The sequence below is a fragment of the Globicephala melas genome, chromosome 2, assembly GCF_963455315.2.
Source record: "Globicephala melas chromosome 2, mGloMel1.2, whole genome shotgun sequence".
Taxonomy (NCBI): domain Eukaryota; kingdom Metazoa; phylum Chordata; class Mammalia; order Artiodactyla; family Delphinidae; genus Globicephala; species Globicephala melas.
Window position 1 is genome coordinate 175,739,789 of NC_083315.2, and position 17,189 is coordinate 175,756,977.

General features: G+C 60.2%; 2 protein-coding genes across 7 annotated transcripts in view; one reads left to right on the forward strand and one right to left on the reverse strand.

The window, feature by feature from the left end:
* Window positions 1-90: 90 nt before the first annotated feature.
* Window positions 91-13,883, forward strand: ZFYVE21 (zinc finger FYVE-type containing 21). Of its 4 annotated transcripts, none has more exons than XM_030883256.3 (8): window positions 91-276; window positions 9,423-9,473; window positions 9,673-9,841; window positions 10,518-10,593; window positions 10,678-10,769; window positions 11,266-11,319; window positions 13,026-13,168; window positions 13,300-13,883. In XM_030883256.3, exons 1-8 carry the CDS (start codon window positions 139-141, stop codon window positions 13,333-13,335), a joined length of 759 nt encoding a protein of 252 aa, XP_030739116.1. In that variant the 5' UTR covers window positions 91-138; the 3' UTR covers window positions 13,336-13,883. The 4 variants fall into 4 exon arrangements, with proteins under 4 accessions (XP_030739116.1, XP_030739117.1, XP_069901118.1 ...); XM_070045017.1 differs by lacking the exon at window positions 91-276 and adding an exon at window positions 1,018-2,870; XM_030883260.3 differs by lacking the exon at window positions 91-276 and adding an exon at window positions 5,834-6,970.
* Window positions 13,884-14,157: 274 nt separating this feature from the next.
* Window positions 14,158-17,189, reverse strand: part of PPP1R13B (protein phosphatase 1 regulatory subunit 13B) — a 74,409-nt gene continuing 71,377 nt past the window's right edge. For all 3 annotated transcript variants that reach the window (XM_030883218.2, XM_060295338.2, XM_060295339.2), the window contains 3 exons: window positions 16,627-16,793; window positions 15,788-15,987; window positions 14,158-15,209 (listed from right to left, as the gene is read on the reverse strand). In XM_030883218.2, the coding sequence (XP_030739078.1) occupies window positions 15,168-15,209; window positions 15,788-15,987; window positions 16,627-16,793 (409 nt within the window). In that variant the 3' untranslated portion in view covers window positions 14,158-15,167. The remainder of the gene's footprint in view (window positions 15,210-15,787; window positions 15,988-16,626; window positions 16,794-17,189) is intronic.

Below are 17,189 nucleotides of genomic sequence, written 5' to 3' on the forward strand. Positions count from 1 at the left end.
TCCGCGCTCCGTGGTTGGCGTGGCTATTGGGCGGAGGCCTTGTCAGTCGCGCTGGCGGGGCGGGGCGGGGCGGGGCTCCCGGGGGGCTAGGGCCCGGTTGCGGGCGGGCGGCGGGCGGGCGAGCGCTGGGGCGGCGTCATGTCCTCCGAGGTGGCCGCGCGCCGCGACGCCAAGAAGCTGGTGCGCTCCCCCAGCGGCCTGCGTATGGTGCCAGAGCACCGTGCCTTCGGCAGCCCGTTCGGCCTGGAGGAGCCGCAGTGGGTCCCGGACAAGGAGGTAGGTCGCGGACGCCCGTCAGCCCCGGGACCGGATCCGCTCCCCCTGTCCCCTCCCCGTGCCCCCGAGCCTCCCGGCGTCCGCGTCCCGCGTCGGCTCCCCGGGCCCGCCCCACCTCCCCGACGCCCCTCCGCAGCCCGACCCGCTCTCCGCTCCCCGCGCACCCCGGCCCCGGAACTGCCTCCGCCGGCCCCTGTGTCCTCCCCACCCCCAAACCCGGCCGCCCTCGGGACGCCTGCCCCGCGCCCTAGCGGAGCCCCCGGGCTCCACCCCTCCTGGGCCACGGGTACTCTGCCTGGCCTGGTTCCCTTTCGCGGGGCGCCCAGTCTACCCCGCTCTTAAGAAACTGCCCCCCGAGGTTTCTGTGACCCCTCACATATCTCCCTTCCTGATACGACCCGGGCTTTGCCCAGCTGCGAGGTCATCTGTGGATTCCGCCACATCCATAGGTCGAGCTGCTGGGCTGGAACCTTTGATACAGTTGCGACTCCCTCCCGCGAGGGAGGAGAGGAGTCTCGTGTTTGTTTATTTATAATCAGCGCTCTGTGCAGGGCACTCTCGCTGTGTGGATTGCCTGGCGGTGGTGTCTGAGGGAGTCTTGGGGGTGAGTACGCGTGTCCAGGTGGGGCGTGTGGAGGGCGTCCTGCCTGGGGAGCTGCACCTGCGCCCAGAGGTGAGGGGCGGGGTGGGGCGTGAGCTCTCCCGTGGGTGGGGTGGGGGCGGAACCTCTGAAGGCCTTTTTGTGCTGTGCTGTGCCACAGGGTTTGGACTGGATCCCATAAGCCGGTTATTCTCAGCTATGCTAAGCCAGGCGGAAAAACTTACCGCATTCGTGTAAATCACAGACGTCCCAGAGACATAAAAGTAGCACGATTTATTTTTTTTACGCGGGCCTCTCACTGTTGTGGCCTCTCCCGTTGCGGAGCACAGGCTCCGGACGCGCAGGCTCAGCGGCCATGGCTCACGGGCCCAGCCGCTCCGCGGCATGTGGGATCTTCCCAGACCGGGGCACGAACCCGTGTCCCCTGCATCGGCAGGCGGACTCTCAACCACTGCGCCACCAGGGAAGCCCAGTAGCACGATTTTTGAAAATGCTTTAAGTTGCATCTCCTTCCAGCGTTCCGATTGACCACATTTCCTTCCTCCCCGTAGAATGACGGTTGCAGGCGGCACGTTTTTTTGCAGGGGGGGCGAAGTGAGGGGATGCGATCAGGTGTTTTCAGGGCACTGGCGGTGAAGCGCCCAGAGCTCGGAGGGGCGGTTGGGCCAGCCGCGGGGAGGTCTCAGCGCCGTCCTGCCAGGGCTGCCCTTTCCTCCCATCTCCTGGTCACCGAGTCCCTGCAGGCCAGTGCACAGAGGGCGAGATGTTGGCGCGCAGGCGGGTCACTGAGCTGGCCCAGGCCACGTCCTCCCTTCCTCTTGGGTTTCTGGTCGCCCTGTCTGTGCTCTTTCTCTTCTGCATTTTTCTTCCTGGCGTTTGCAGTGTTTGAAATCACAGAACATACCTTTTCTCGTGTGGTCTCCTTGGTTAGTGCTGTTAAAAGGTGATTAAAGAGAAAAAAGGTAATATCACGACTCTCGTTCTCCTAAGTGAATGCATGTTCCGGAGCTCTTTTAACTGCATCAGTGAGGGAGCCGGGCAGGTGTTATCAAGGTTCGAAGAGAAGTCAGAACCGCACAGCCTGACCTGGAAGGAGGCAGGTGAGGGCAGGAGCTAGAGGCGAGTTGGTCTGTTCCACGCCGGGGGAGGGGAGCCGGGACAGGGACATACTGTGTCCGCAGCATCTCCACTTCACTGCGTGGGCACCAAACGTGTCCTCGAGGCCAGGTCAGAGTGTCAGTCTTTTTCCACTTTTGTCCTCCGAGGACCCTCTTTAGACATTTTTTCCCCTGATTGATCCCCCATGAAATGCTCACAGCAGGGATATGTCCACCTCCTTAGGGACCGTATGTGCGGGAGAACACCCCTCTGGACGATGTGCAGTTTTCCCCTGCAGCCCGCGAGCTGCTCTTCAGTTAACCTCTGGGTCCCCCCTGCCAGCACTCTTCAGGGCCCCTTGCTCTTTGCTGGAATGATTGTTTCGCAGGTTGTACTGCATGTGTTGTCTTTCTTTGCGGGTCTGGTGTTGAGGTGCGTCTGGGGCCCTGCCCGCCTGTCTGGGGGCTCTCGGGAAAGCGATCAGTGTGGGTGGGAGTGCTGGGATCAGCGTGGCACTCCTTCCTGTAACAGAAGTTTCGTTCTTGTGTTAGAAGGATGGCGGGGTGCCTTCCAGAAACATGCCCCCAGTTTGCCATCTGAGCAGCCAAAGAAGGCTCTAGAGGCGGAGGGAGCTCAGAGCGGGGAGGAAGCGCCAAGTGACCGTGGACAGTTTCTCCTCTGACTTTGAGGAAGTGCGTGTTGAAACGTACTGGGGAATGTCCTAGAGTCCAGAAGGGACCAAAGGAAGCGTCGGGAGGAAAAGAAACTGGGAGTGGGGCAGTTGGGGCTGGGAGCGTCGGGACGAAGGCTGGCCTTGGTTGCGGGGCCTCTGCCCTGCTGCTCGCGCGGCCTGGCGGCACTCGGCCTGCCCAGTGCTTCTGGACCCACGACCCTGGTATGTGGGGAGGGGACCCAAGCGTGGATCTACCGGTGCTGAGAAGTAGGTTTACTTGTGGTTTGGGACGGGCGGTGGGGGGCATAGGTGGAGCGTGGCAGGGGCGACATGCTGTCCTCAGCTTCACCCGCCCCCGCACTCAGCTGTGGGTGGATGAGTGTCACGGTTGTGTGCAGCCGTCCTGTGTTCTTCGTCCCGGCTGTCTTCTGCTGGGTCCATCAGCGGCCAACCTGTTGCCCATCTATCAACTCTTTTTTTTTTTTTTTTTAAAGTTTATTTACATGTGGTTTTCTCGTTGTGTTGCCATTATCAAAGTGGGATTCATTTTTTTTAATTAATTAATTAATTTTGGCTGCATTGGGTCTTCATTGTGGTGCGCGGACTCTAGGCGTGTGGGCTCAGTAGTTGTGGCTTGTGGGCTCAGTAGTTGTGGCTCGTGGGCTCAGTGGTTGTGGCTCGTGGGCTCTAGAGCGCAGGCTCAGTAGCTGTGGCACATGGGCTTAGCTGCTCCACAGCATGTGGGATCTTCCTGGACCAGGGCTCAAACCCGTGTCCCCTGCACTGGCAGGCAGGTTCTTAACCACTGCACCACCAGGGAAGCCCTATCAACTCTTTACTCAGTGCCTGACCCTGTGCCAGCTTGGTAGCTGGGGCCCACAGGGGCATCCCTTACAGATGTTGGAAAACGTGGGGATGTGGGTACATCTGTAGCTCTCAGCTTCTCAGAGGGGTTCCTGACCCAGAAGTAACTGAGACTTGCTTTCCTGATGTCTCTGTGCCCCTGGGAGCTTGTGAGGTGGGGAGGCAGTGGCGGGACAGGGAGGGCCTGGGAATAGCTTGGGCCTCGTGTGGCTGCCGTCCGAGTGTCCCATGACCAGGAGAGTGGCCTTAGGGGTGGGCTGTCTGGGCACACAGCCATAAGGACTTGCTACAAGTAGCCCCAAATACTGAATTTTATCGTTAGAATCCATGCAGTTTTGCATCCCTTTTCTTCCTGTCCTGGGCGCTGGGTTTAGCCAGTGATGACGATGGCTCTGCACTGTCACTGACGTCAGATGCTCTGCAGATGCAGAACCGGGGAGGAGAGAGCACAAGTGTGTCAAACAAAAACAAGGTGAGGAGAGATTTGTGTCCCCAGGGTCACTGTGGGGGGAGGTCCGGCCCAGGGCCCTGTGAGCTCTCCAAAGGCAGGTGGCAGGGGCTTGCTCCATGGGAGGGGCAGCCCAGGCTAGGAGAGAGTGGGGTGGGAGGGGCAGGTGGTGTGATCTGACAGAGGATCAGGGGGTGCATCACCCCAGGACAGCCTGTCTCAGGCTACGGTGTGGGTCAGAGTTCAAGGCCCTGAAGGAAGGAGAGATGAACGAAGGTTTTATCAAGTCCAGTTCGTGGGCACTTTGTTCCGATGGATGTGTCAGCCAGTCCCATCTGCAGTCCGCGTGTGGCTTGTGGTGGGTGGACAGGGGTGTCTGTTAGTCTTCTCTGGGGCAAGAGGGGAGGGGGCCCTTTGCAGGATGCGTTCCCAGAGCACTGTGGGCGGCGTCCCCGGTCTCTGGTCTCGTGGCCTCCGGGATCCCAGGCGGGTCCCCATGGTCAGGAGCCAGGAGAGCTGCCCACGGCTGCTCGGGCCAGCGGGGCGCTGCTGCCAGTGTTGGGAGAAGGCGGGTTCCTGGCTGTCCTGTGGGACATGGGCAGTGGCAGCCTCTCCTTCCTGGGATGTGGTGTCTGCACCTGCTGCTCCCTGTTTGATGGCTCTGGGCTTTGTCCTTGGAGGTGTTCTGTCCCTGCCGCTCCTTCCCTCAGGCGCCCCACCCACCCCCGTGAAAGCATCTGTTGTCAAATTCGTCTCGTTCCCGGGGCTGCTGTGTGTCTGCTCTTCGTCCCTCGAGCTGGTTTCTAACATCCTATTGGTTCCCTCATTAGTTAATGAGTTAAATCTTTTTTTTTAAATTTATTTTAATTAATTTATTGATTTTTGGCTGCGTTGGGTCTTCGTTGCTGTGCACGGACTTTCTCTAGTTGCAGCGAGCAGGGGCTACTCTTCATTGCAGTGCGTGGGCTTCTCATTGCAGTGGCTTCTCTTGTTGCGGAGCACGGGCTCTAGGCACGCGGGCTTCAGTAGCTGTGGCTCGCGGGCTCTAGAGCGCAGGCTCAGTAGTTGTGGCACACGGGCTTAGCTGCTCTGCGGCATGTGGGATCTTCCCGGACCAGGGCTCGAACCCGTGTCCCCTGCATTGGCAGGCGGATTCTTAACCACTGCGTCACCAGGGAAGTCCGTGAGTTAAATCTTTGACGTGGGTTCACTTTATATTTGTAGGAGTTATGCTTTTACTCTTTAAAAACGGTCGTCTTTCAACAAAGATACAGTAATACATGTAATTTTGTAACTTATTTTTATGATTTATTTTTGAGGAAGCTTTTTCTTTTTAATTTAATTATTTTTGGCTGTGTTGGGTGTTCGTTGCTGCATGTGGGCTTTCTCTAGTTGCGGCGAGCAGGGGCTACTCTTCGTTGTGGTGCACGGGTTTCTCATTGCGGTGGCTTCTCTTGTTATGGAGCACGGGCTCTGGGGAGAGGAAGCTTTTTTTAAAAAAATATTTATTTATTTATTCGCTTGTTTGTTTCGGCTGTGCCGGGTCTGAGTTGCGGTATGCACGTGGGATCTAGTTCCCTGACCAGGGATCGAACCTGGGCCCCCTGTGATGGGAGCCCAGGGTCTTACCCACTGGACCACGAGGGAAGTCCCCTTGTAGCCTGAGAAGCGGTCTAGCGTGCAAGCCAGGCGCAGCCGGGCAGGTGTTGTCTCTCCTAGCACCGCCAAGGACAGTGTGGGAGGAGGCGTGACTGTCCTTTGCCGCTCCAGCCTCAGAGGGAGGGTGGGCATCTGTCCCAAACTCTGTCCTTTTTTTTTTTTTTTTTTTTTTGCGGTACGCGGGCCTCTCACCACTGTGGCCTCTCCCGTTGCGGAGCACAGGCCCCAGATGCGCAGGCCCAGCAGCCATGGCCCACGGGCCCAGCCGCTCCACGGCATGCGGGACCCTCCCAGACCGGGGCACGAACCCGTGTCCCCTGCATCGGCAGGGGGACTCCCAACCACTGCGCCACCAGGGAAGCCCTCTCCTTTTTATAGTAACTTCTTTTTAAACTCTCCAAACTCTCTCTTCCGACTATTCTACCTTGAGGGAAGATGCCCTGTCGGCCGTCCTGATGCGCTGCCCTGGGCACCCCCAGGGCTCCCTGTGCTGGAGTCAGACAGCAGGTCGGCAGAGACCGCGGGTCTCCAAGCAGCCCTGTGGCCCAGCCTCTGCCCTCGGCTGCGTGCCGGGGTGGACCCCACGATCCCCGAAGGCCCCTTCTGCCCTGAAGTCTTCCATCTGGGCCCGGCTTCCTGTGGCCGTTTCTGGTTTTTCCTTTGATTGCTCGTAATCCCCTCACTTCCCCACCAGAAAGCACACCTCCAACCTCGTCTGAACTCTCCTGCGTTGGCAGGGTGGGCATGAGTCAGCTGTTGCTTTCCTGGCCCTGCGAGGGGTTGAGGCCGCTGGGCTCTGACCCTGGGGCTGCAGCCGGGAGTGCCTCGGCATCGGGTGTTGCACTAGAGGCTGTCTGTGCCACCCCCCCCCCCCGGCTCCCCTGTCCTCTCGTGGGCGCCCAGGGGACACTGTGGAGGCCACCCTTACCACCGGCTTCCTCCCAACTGTGGGGCAGGAGTCCTGGGGGTGAGCGCAGGGGCCCTGGTGGTGGGCTGGAGGCCCCACCGTTGACACTGTTTCACTGGAGGACGAGGACGGCCCTGCTGGTCCTACCGCCCGTCCTGGCGGGTGGGGAGCGGCCTGGGGCAGCCCGCAGAGGATCAGGCAGCATCTGCATGTGTGTCTGTGTCTCTGTGCCTGTCTGCATGTGCTGTGTGTGTTTGTGCCTTAACCTGCACCTCACACGCAGGGCCCTCACTGAGCTCCTGTGGGTCCCGGTTCTCCCTTACAAGTGTGCCTGTCTGTGATGCCAGCCCCAGCCCACCCTAGTGATGCCGCGGTGACACAGGCCTGGGTGCGACATAGTCCGGGAGGCTGGAACCCAGGCAGCTTTCGTCACACATGGTGCAGGTGGGTTGCTCACACCTGGTTTCTGGACTCCGTCTCCCCAGACAGTGGTTTCCCAGAACCCCAGAGCCTCTGGGTCCAGGTCAGGTGAACGGGGCTCGGCCTGGGCTTTTCGTTTCCTTTCGATGCAGCTGGTTTATCAGACAAGGTGTGAGTTCTTTGGTGGTAATTTTACTCTCATATCTTCACTAGTTGCTTTATTTCCTTATTTAATTCTGTTTTCATATCAAATTGTTCTCTTGATAACTTTAAAAGCTTCTTTTATATAATCCACAGGAAACTTACTTTATTTAAAGCCTGTAAGTTTTCTGAATAACCTCGTTGGTTATTTAGATTAATACAAAACTTCTAGATCACTAATGTTTTTAAGGGAGTGAATTTTATTTATTTAAAAAATTTATTTATTTTATTTATTTATTTTTGGCTGCGTTGGATCTTCGTTGCTGCGTGCGGTCTTTCTCTAGTTGCGGCGAGCAAGGGCTGCTCTTCGTTGCAGTGCGTAGGCTTCTCATTATGGTGGCTTATTGTTGCAGAGCACGGGCTCTAGGCACGCAGGCTTCAGTAGTTGTGGCATGCAGGCTCAGTAGTTGTGGCGTGTGGGCTCAGTAGTTGTGGCGTGTGGGCTCAGTAGTTGTGGCATGTGGGCTCAGTAGTTGTGGCATGTGGGCTCAGTAGTTGTGGCTCATGGGCTCTAGAGCTCAGACTCAGTAGTTGTGGCACGTGAGCTCAGTAGTTGTGGCACGTGAGCTCAGTAGTTGTGGCTCGGGGGCTCTAGAGCGCAGGCTCAGTAGTTGTGGCTTGTGGGCTCTAGAGCGCAGGCTCAGTAGTTGTGGTGCACGGGCTCAGTAGTTGTGACACGTGCAGTCAGTAGTTGTGGCTCACGGGCTCTGGAGCACAGGCTCAGTATTTGTGGCACACGGGCTTAGCTGCTCCGCAGCATGTGGGATCTTCCTAGACCAGGGCTCAAACCCTCATCCCCTGCATTGGCAGGCGGATTCTTAGCCACTGCACCACCAAGGAAGCCCCGGGAGCAAATGTTAAATTCTGCTGTGGTCTTAGTTTAGAAATTGGTCTCTCAGTTGTGTAGATGCGAGCCTCCCGGCGAGGGTGGGGCAGCCCTGGGCTCCGTGTCCCAGCCGTGGGTGCAGGACGCGCATGGACTCGGGAGGCAGCTCTCGCACTGGAGCCTGGCCTGACGCTGGTGGTCCAGCCGGCTTTCCCCACATCCAGTGGATTCTGTGGCTGGCAGATGTGTGAGGTCACAGGAGAGCGTGGCACACAGATGCCCTGCCATGGGTGGAGGCCCAAGGGCCAAACACACGGAACATTCCAGAACTGACAGCGAGAGGCAATGGCAGGGACTGGTGGAAGCAGCTGCGCTGTGATTAGCCAGCTCATGCCTGAAGCCGACAGGGACTCTCTGGATGGTTCTGGAGAGCCAAGGTGGGCCAGGCCCTGTGTCCCAGCCCAGAAGGCAGCGTAAGAGCAAAGAGAAAATAAGGAAACATCAATCACAGGATCTCAGAACGCTTAGACACCAGCCCAGGGTGGGGCCGTGGCCACGTAGAGCTGGGTGGGCTCGGGGCCGGCCTGGATGCCTGCCCTCCCACGGAGAAGGGCACACTGCGTGTGGATGCCAGGCTCCTTCCATAAGCTTCCTCAGGGTCCCGGCCCCATGGTGGGCCCTGGCACCTGCTGTGCCTTTCCTCAGAGCAACAGACCCGGCTGCAGGCGCAGGCCTGGGGGCGGGAGGGGTGCAGAGTAGGGGTCAAGGTCAAGCACTGCGTTGGCAGAACGGGGAGGATGGGGAACAAAGCCTGGGCGGCAAGTGGGTTCTGGCTGCCCAGATTGAAGCCAGGCAGTGAGGACGAAGGGCAGGACACTGGGGTCAGGCCGTGTTGGCCAGGACTGACTGGGGACTGGCCGGGTTCGGGTCGCGTGGTGGTCAGGGTGTCTGGCTCCCTGACAGTGGCATTTTACTGTCACCGTGTCATTGGGGTGAGGTGGCACATGTGTCCAGGAGCAGCTTTTCCACCGTGGAGGCTGAGCCTTGGCGGTGCGGGGACAGTCTGTCCGCACTTGGCGCCAGGATGGGAAAAAACCCTCGCTTTGTCAGATAAGAGGTCTGAGGTCCTCTGCGTGGTTGGTTGGTTTGGTGATAATGTGGCTGTTTCCGGCCCTGGACCTCGGCCTGTCCCTGGAGCACTGTCCCCAGCCTCCCCGCTGAGCCCCGGGCATTTGGGGCTGGTAGCACCCTTGCTAGCTAGACGCTGCCCCAGCTCAGCAGACCCACTGCGCTTCTCCGCGCGGGGACCCGGTGTAGATCACTTTCTGCTGTGGCATCGCATCATCTCACAGCCGATCCTGGGTTCCGGTGACAGGACGGGGCTCCCTGAGGAGCTGACCACGTGGCCTTGGCAGCCGGGTCCTGACGCCCTGTCACCTTCTCTCCTAGTGCCCGAGGTGCATGCAGTGCGACACCAAGTTTGACTTTCTCACCAGGAAGGTGAGCTGCGGTGGGGCGGGAGGGGGCGTGGGGGGTGGGAGTGGGCGCTGTCTGTCGCGGAGCCTTGGGGACAGTGGCAGCCTGGTCAGCGGGCAGGGTTCCGGCCGCTGGGAAACCGTTGGGACCCTCGAGGCATCTGGTCGTGGATGCCGGTGGCGTGGGTCTCCGGGGGTCCTCACTGCCTGCCCCGCGTCTGCAGCACCACTGTCGCCGGTGTGGGAAGTGCTTCTGCGACAAGTGCTGCAGCCAGAAGGTGGCGCTGCGGCGCATGTGCTTCGTGGACCCCGTGCGGCAGTGTGCTGAGTGCGCCCTGGTGTCCCACCGGGAGGCCGAGTTCTACGACAAGCAGCTCAAGCTGCTCCTGAGTGGTGAGCACCTGGGGCCTCGTGTCTGTCGTGTGGTGGCTGCGATGCTGTGACACCTGACGCCGTGCCTGGCCTCTGTCTCTGCGGGGTGCCTGCTGCAGGCTTGGGACCAATGGTTGGGACTCCAGGTGCGGCCCCCGCCGTCCTGGGACATGGTGGTGGCGAGAGGGCAGCTCTCTCCCCGTGCCTGCTGCCCCCTCCCCCTGCCTGCTGCCCCTCCCCCTGCCTGCTGCCCCTCCCCCTGCCTGCTGCCCCCTCCCCCTGCCTGCTGCCCCTCCCCCTGCCTGCTGCCCCTCCCCCTGCCTGCTGCCCTTCCCCATGCCTGCTGTCCCCTCCCGGGCCTTGGCAGCCTAGCCCCCCGGCCTGCAGGCTCCTTCCACCTCCTGGCAGCAGGGCAGGTGGTGCTGCCCAGTGGCCCCTGAGCACTGGGGGAGGGTCGGCGCCCTGTGAGCCAGGCCCTTGGGAGGTAAGGCCCCTGGGAGCCCCAGGCACCTTTTATTTCCACTGTTGAACCCCAACCCCGTCACGGCCTCTCCGCCTCAGCCGAGGGCCCCACAGAACAGAGCTGCCACCTGTCTTGCTTTCCTTTTGTCCTCTGTGCGTGTCCCCTGGTGGGCTGGCCTGGAAGGGGAGGCGAGAAGGGAGCTGCCGGGTCCTCATGTCTGGTTTTCATCCCCAGGAGCCACCTTCCTGGTAACTTTTGGAAACTCGGAGAAGCCAGACACGATGGTCTGTCGTCTTTCCAGCAACCAGAGGTAAAAGCGGGTGCTGCGCGGCACTGGCGCTCTGTCGCTCCGAGCCTGAAGTGACGTGGTGTGGACGCCCTTCGTTTGCTGCAGGTACCTGCTTCTGGACGGGGACAGTCGCCACGAGGTCGAGGTCACGCGCATTGCCGCCGTGCAGATGCTCACGGAAGGCTTCCCTCCTGGAGGTGAGCGCCGTGTGGCACCGGCCTGGGTGACCCTCGAGGTCTGTGGGCCGTCGCGCTCAGCCGTGGCGGGGGCTTGTGGTTAGTGAGTGGCTGTAGGAGCTCGCCAGGAGAATGGGGCTGAACGTGTAAAACAAGCGGGGACTACCCTTCTGTACGTTTCACTTCCTGTCGGACTCGGGTCAGGGGTAAGGCTCCGGCGGCAGCTGGCATCGGTCCGATTCCCCGATGCCTGGATCGTTGCCCGCCCAGCACCACGACCCCCAGGGTCTGCGGGGACGACCCTCCTCCTGGAGCTTGCGGAGCGCTTAGCCTATTCTGGATCTTTCCACCTAAACTTTCGCACTTCAGCAGCTGTCCTTCCACGGAAGTGGAGTTGGTGTTCCGCGTTGGGCGCAGTGCGCTGAAGAAACCCACGTGACTTAGTCCGTCTTGCTTTCTGTTTTCTGATCGGCTCTTGCTTGTTCTTCTCTCCTGCCGGCCTACCTTCTTGACGTAGAAAAAGACATGCACACTTACACCAGCCTCCCGGGGAGCCAGCCCGTCTCTGAAGGTCAGCTCCCCGCTCCCCGCCGCTCTCCCTGCCCCCGCGCCGGGCTGCGCCTCCTTCAGACCCTGCTGTGTGCTGGGGTCCACGCCGAGGCTCTCTGTGAAACACACATTCCCTTCTTTTGGTTGATTTGAAGGACAGTTGGGTCTAAGACGGGCAGACAAAGCATGAATGAAGCAATCTATCTCATTTGCTCAGTTCTGCGCTCCCAAGGGGAGCCCTACGCAGTGTTTCCTAACGTCCCCTGGGCATCCTCCCCTGGGCATCCACTGGGGCCTGAGCGGGCCACGCGAGGGGGGCGCGGGCGGCGGCCCTCCCCAGCGCGCTCCCGTCCCTCCACAGCGCGCTCGCTCCCGTGTTCTCTCGTAGGAGCCTCCCTGCGCTCCTGGGCCCGCAGGTGGCGAGGGGAGCGGGCCGGCTCAGCGTTTGCCCCCTGTCCCCGAGCACAGGCTGTGCGTGGCGGCACCTGTGCTGGGCCGTGAGTCGAAGGTGCGGAAGTCACGGTCCGGAGAAGCGGGGGGCCACCCCCCCACCCAGGCCGGGGCCTCCCTCCGTGTCCTTCCCACGTGTGGGCGGGGCCGGGGGCTGGTGGCGCTATGCGGCCCCTTGTGGCGGTGCTGGGAGGACAGTGAGCCCTGCTCTGCCCAGGCTTCCGGAACCGTTAAATGTCCAGAAAAATGTGTTCCCGAGTGGGCGGGGGCGGTGGCCACAGCAGCGTTGCGCACTTTCTGTCGAGGCCCAGGTACTTGCATGCAGCTCTGCCGGCCACAGACTCAAAATGCGACAGCGGTCGTAGGAGCCATGGAAACGTGGCCTGGGCCAGTAGAAGTCTACCTATGGGAGCGGGGGGTGGGCAGAGCACAGCCTGCCTGCCCCAGAGCCCGGGGGCGGGGGGCACTCCTGCAAGGAGCCCAGGCGGGGACAAGCCGCTTGACACCCAGGGTCGAACCGTGGCTTATGAAAGGTCATGAGGGGCGTCCCAGGCCTTGGGTGGCGGGGCACTTCCAGCCGGATCGACCTCCCGGTGGGCCGGGCCTCTCCCCCCCAGCACCTGCTCCCCCACCGGCCTGCGTTTGACTCTGAGACCTGCGTCTGATGGAAGGGATCTTCTGAGCTGGGTAACGGCTCACAATGGAGTTTTCCTCCCAAGTCACAAAGTAGAACAGCTGTAGGTAGGCAAACTCCACTGTGAGGCTTGGTCTCCTTGCCACTTTTCTGACTGCAGTCGTGACAGAAAGGCCGTCTGTTCCTCCAGCCGTTGGTTCTCAGAGCAGGTGCTGGGGTCCCGTCGTCGTCCATGGCGTCACAGCCCAAAGGCGGGCAGTGTCCCAGCAGGCCGACCCCACATGGCATCTTTTCAGGAGCTCATGTACTAGAGTGGGGTGTTGGTGGCACTTGTGCCCTCCGCTTTGACCCTGGCTCTCCAGAGTAGGGTGGGGGTGAGGCCAGCGTGACAGGCAGGGTGCAGCCTGGGCAGCCCTCCCAACGGCACCGCGCCTCTCCCTGGGTTCTCGGCCACGTGGTGCCGGGCCTGTGAGCTTGGGCTCAAACGCTGGGCAGCCCCTAGCCCAGGCCCCGCCACCAGGCTGCCTCCGTCTGAGACCAGCGCCAGGGCTGGGGAGGAGGCGCCCCGGCAGCACATCAGGGCCGGCGGCACCCTGGGCGCTCAGCGTCCCCTCGGGCATCCTTACCTCGTCTCCCCACTCCAGGAGGCAACGCGCGGGCCACAGGCATGACCCTGCAGTACACGGCGCCAGGGGCGGAGGGCGTGACGCAGCTGAAGCTGACGGCCGGGGAGGACGCAAACGGCAGCAGAAGGCAGGCGACAGCATGGCTGGTGGCCATGCACAAGGTACCGTGGGCCTGGCCCTTCTGCTCAGAGCACTGCCCACCTTTCCCAGAGGGAGGCCCGCCGCCTGCCTACCCGGGGTGCCCCCACTGGATTCAGCCAGGCACACGCATTTATCTCTGGTCACCTTGCAGGCTGCCAAGCTTCTCTACGAATCTCGGGACCAGTAACGCCACGTGGGCTGGATAGTCCGCTAGGGGCAGCAGCACCTGCTCGCCGAGCACGCACAGGCGCAACTAACCCTACACGTGCTGGAAACGCAACTCAAGTACTCGGAGCTTACCTAGTGCAATATGTACACAGTTGATTAACGCTCAGAACACCTCGTGCTTTAGAATTGGTCTCATCGATGCCTAATTGGGGGTGGGAGAGACTGAGCTACACTACTGCTAAAATCTTTTTAGCATAATCTAATCTATACCATGTTTTTATGAGTGCCCAAGTTTACTAGATAGTTCTGGCCCCTTGATGTTCGTTCCATTAATTCTTCCACAGAAGTGATCTGGGCAGTGGTGACCTGGCCTGATTTGTACTGGAGCGCATCTCTCAGACTGCCCGTTCACGTGTCACTCATCTGGGGCTATGAACAAACCTTTGCTACTTCACAGGGAAAGGAACAAGATTTGTGTTTTGTACTTTTCACTATTTCCCTTTATTAAAATAATTGTACAACAATTTGTATATAAAGCTTACGATTAAAACCTATTTTGAAAATACGGATCAGGCCTCACCTCGCTGTGTCCAGACAACCTGAGCTTCATGCTCAGCTCAGTTCTGGCTCCAGGACACAAGACTCGCTCACAGCCTGCGGTGAGAGACAGCAGTTTACCGTGTGCACGTTTACATGGCATCCGCAGAGACTGCCTTGCAGGATGCTCGCTTCCCATCAGCACACTGTGCACAGTCAGCCAGCGCTTAAAGGTAGGTGACTCTACAACAAGGACCTACACGTGTCTGTACGTAAATTACACACAAGACTCACGCATGGAAAATAAGCTCAGGGCCTGGATTTTAATGAGAGAAAAAAACATTTCCAACGTGGTTCTGACAGTTTCGAGTGGTTTAGTCAAAAAATAGTTTTGGTATATAAAAGCCTGTACGTACAGTTGACGCTTCAGGGAAGCGCCTTACTTGCTTCAAGTCTGGAACCAGGCAGGTTATGGTGTCATGGCTGGGACCGGGGAGCTGGGGCCCCTGCCCTCCCACCCCCATAGCTGCCCCCGTGACTTTGCAGGCGTCCCTGCGTCCACCGCCTCCTGGCCCGTGGGCTGCACGTCCACGCTGGGAGGGGTGGGGACCACACCGGGGCAGCACAAGGCTGCAGAGAAGGCAGTGCTGTGCTGAGACTCCTGACCACGTGTCACTTGATTTTAAGGTCCCTCGCATCCACGGCCTGTCGGTGACCTAGACCGAGGCCTGGAACAGGAAGTGGAGCCCACACACCAGGCACCACTGCTGGCAGAAGTCTCCACACAGGGCCTCGTTTGGTGATGAAGAAACGCATGTGGTGAGGATGAAAAAGGTGCCCGGGTTTCTGTGATTTCTAGTAAACGGGAGGGCAGGGCTCTAGCGAGGGGACGCACCTCACGGCAGCTGCAAGTTTTCATTGTTGGGGCTGGGGTGACACCGGGAATGAGGAACGACGGCCTTGGGGCCCAAGTGTGTGACAGCATTCGTCTTCCTTGGCAACCGACCAGGGGTTAATTACAGGGCTTCTTACTGGCAACAGGGACAGTTGTTTAAAAAGCTGGGTATTTATTTGGATTTACAGTAACTGGCAAAAGTCGGTCTTCCTGGAGGCGAATGTCTCTCTCCCAGCTGCGGGCAGACCAGAGAAAGGGCCTCACCTAGAACCTGCCGGGCTTTCACATTGTGGACGCTGTCTGATAAAGGGAGCACCAGTAAAGCCATTTCTAGCTTCAGCTTCCCAGGGAAATGGCAGAATCATCTCTTCAGTGGCTCCTCGTCGCTGGAAAGCCCTTGCGGTGCTCCCAAGGGAAGTTCAGGCCAGTGTTCGCTGTCGGGGTTTGATCCGTGGGTACAACTGGGAAGCAAGGGACAGGAGTTAGGACAAGGGGACGACACACTGGGCAGGAACCCCTTCCAGAGGCCAGGCTGCCCTCAGAAGTCCGCACACCAGCTCCTTCAGGCCGAAGTTCAGCTTGTCACCCTCCTACGGAGAACTTCCAACTCCCAGGATACCCCATTCCTCTTCCTCTCAGGGCACTCGACACTGACACTGTCTGTAAGGCCCCTAAAGGTGCCTGGCAGGCCCACGGTGTCCAGTGACTGTGTCACGAAAGCATCTGCCAGCCCCACCGGGCACGGAGCACGAGAGCAAAGGCACGGCCCTGCCAAGGGTCTGAGGAAGCGTCAGTGCAACGCAGAGGAGCAGCCTGCAGTCGCCTGTCCCCCACCGCATTACCGACCCCACGAGCAGAGCACTCTGAGCAGCCCCTGTCGGGGGGCTCCGGCAGATGCCCCCCCCCCCCACGGTTCCCACGAGGCTTGGAGAAAGGCAGTCTCCCGCCCGCAGGATTGGAGCCCAGGTTACGCCCACGGGCAGGTAGAGGGGACAGCTGGCTCCGGCACGGGGCCCCCGGTGCAGCGCAGAGTGCTTACCCCCAGCAGGGTTTTGGGCACATAGCCCTCCCGGTCCCCAAAGCGAGCCCACCACCAGTCCGTCTCGCTTTCGTCCTTGCGCCTCAGGATGGTGAGGGCATCCCCCTCGTGGAAGGACAGCTCGTCCCTGTTCTGGGCCTCGTAAGCCCACAGAGCGTACACCACGCCTTTGTTCATCACGCCCAACTTCTCCTGCACCCCTGGGACGGGAGAGCAAACGGTCAGGTCTCCATGGAGGGCGGGCTGCAGAGAGAGCCCCACAGCAGGACCAGGAGGGACACGCTGCTGTCCTTGGGCAGCCCGGCGGGGGCCGCAGTGGAGCGGTCAGAAGCCAGGCCAGCTGCCACCCTCCGCTTAAAGCCAACAGTCCCTTCCACGTCCCAGCAAGAGGACCGTGGCGGAACCTTTGTGTCCAGAAGCAAAGCAGGGATGTTCTAAAAGGCGTTTCTTAAGGTGAAACTCACAGCCCACACGCAGAACAAACTCCCAAAAGTCGATGACTAAAGAAGCCGCGGGACTTGCTCTTGGACAGTGGGGAAGGCCGGCCGCCCCCCACCCCCGCCCCGCCACAAGGCCTCTGTCCTGGGAGCTGGGCCTGGAGGGCATTGCCTGTTTCATTTGTCACTTTGTCCCCAGGGTCTAAGGTAGGCTGGGCCCACAGGTTCTCCCATCGGGTGTAGCGTGGATGGCCTGTGACTGTTTAGCCCTTGGAAAACCCAGCGCTGCCTAATGGAGAAGGGAGCTTCCCTCCCCCACAGGACAGGATGGGAGACCCACTGTGGGACACCTCAGCCCTCACAGGCCTCTCCCCTGGGGACCCCCGGCCGCCCGCCCCGCACCGTGTAAGAACTGGGAGCACTGGGGGTAGCCTTCCTCCGCCTCTTCACACTTGTCCGCAGCAGTCTCAACGTCGCTGATGGTGGAGGCAAAGATGGCGGCGCCGCTCTCCACCAGCTGTTTGCAGAGGTGGACGCTGTTGCAGGAAGCAGCGCAGTGCAGCGGTGTCCTGGAGGGACAGAGGAGGTGCTCACGCCCGGCCGGGTCCCAGGCGGCCCCCAGGGCTGTGTGCTCAGTGCCCCGCGAGCTGCTGTGCTGCTGGCTGTGTAGTGGCCTCACTTCTACTAACAGTTTTGGGCCACACACACGTTTCTGAAAAGGGCGGGCGGGGAGTGGACTGAACACCGGCCTGGAAGCTGGGTGTTCACAGTGCAACAGCACGAATGTCCCTCACACCAATGATGTGTCCCTTACAATGGCTGCGACAGTGACGGCTGTGTTGTATCACAATATACAAAAAACAGCTGTTCAAACGCAGCAGTGCAGACTGCTGCCTGAAGCTCACGATGAGACCCACGGGGCACAGGGCCTGCGGCGCAGCGGCCGGCCTGCAAGGCTCCCCTCC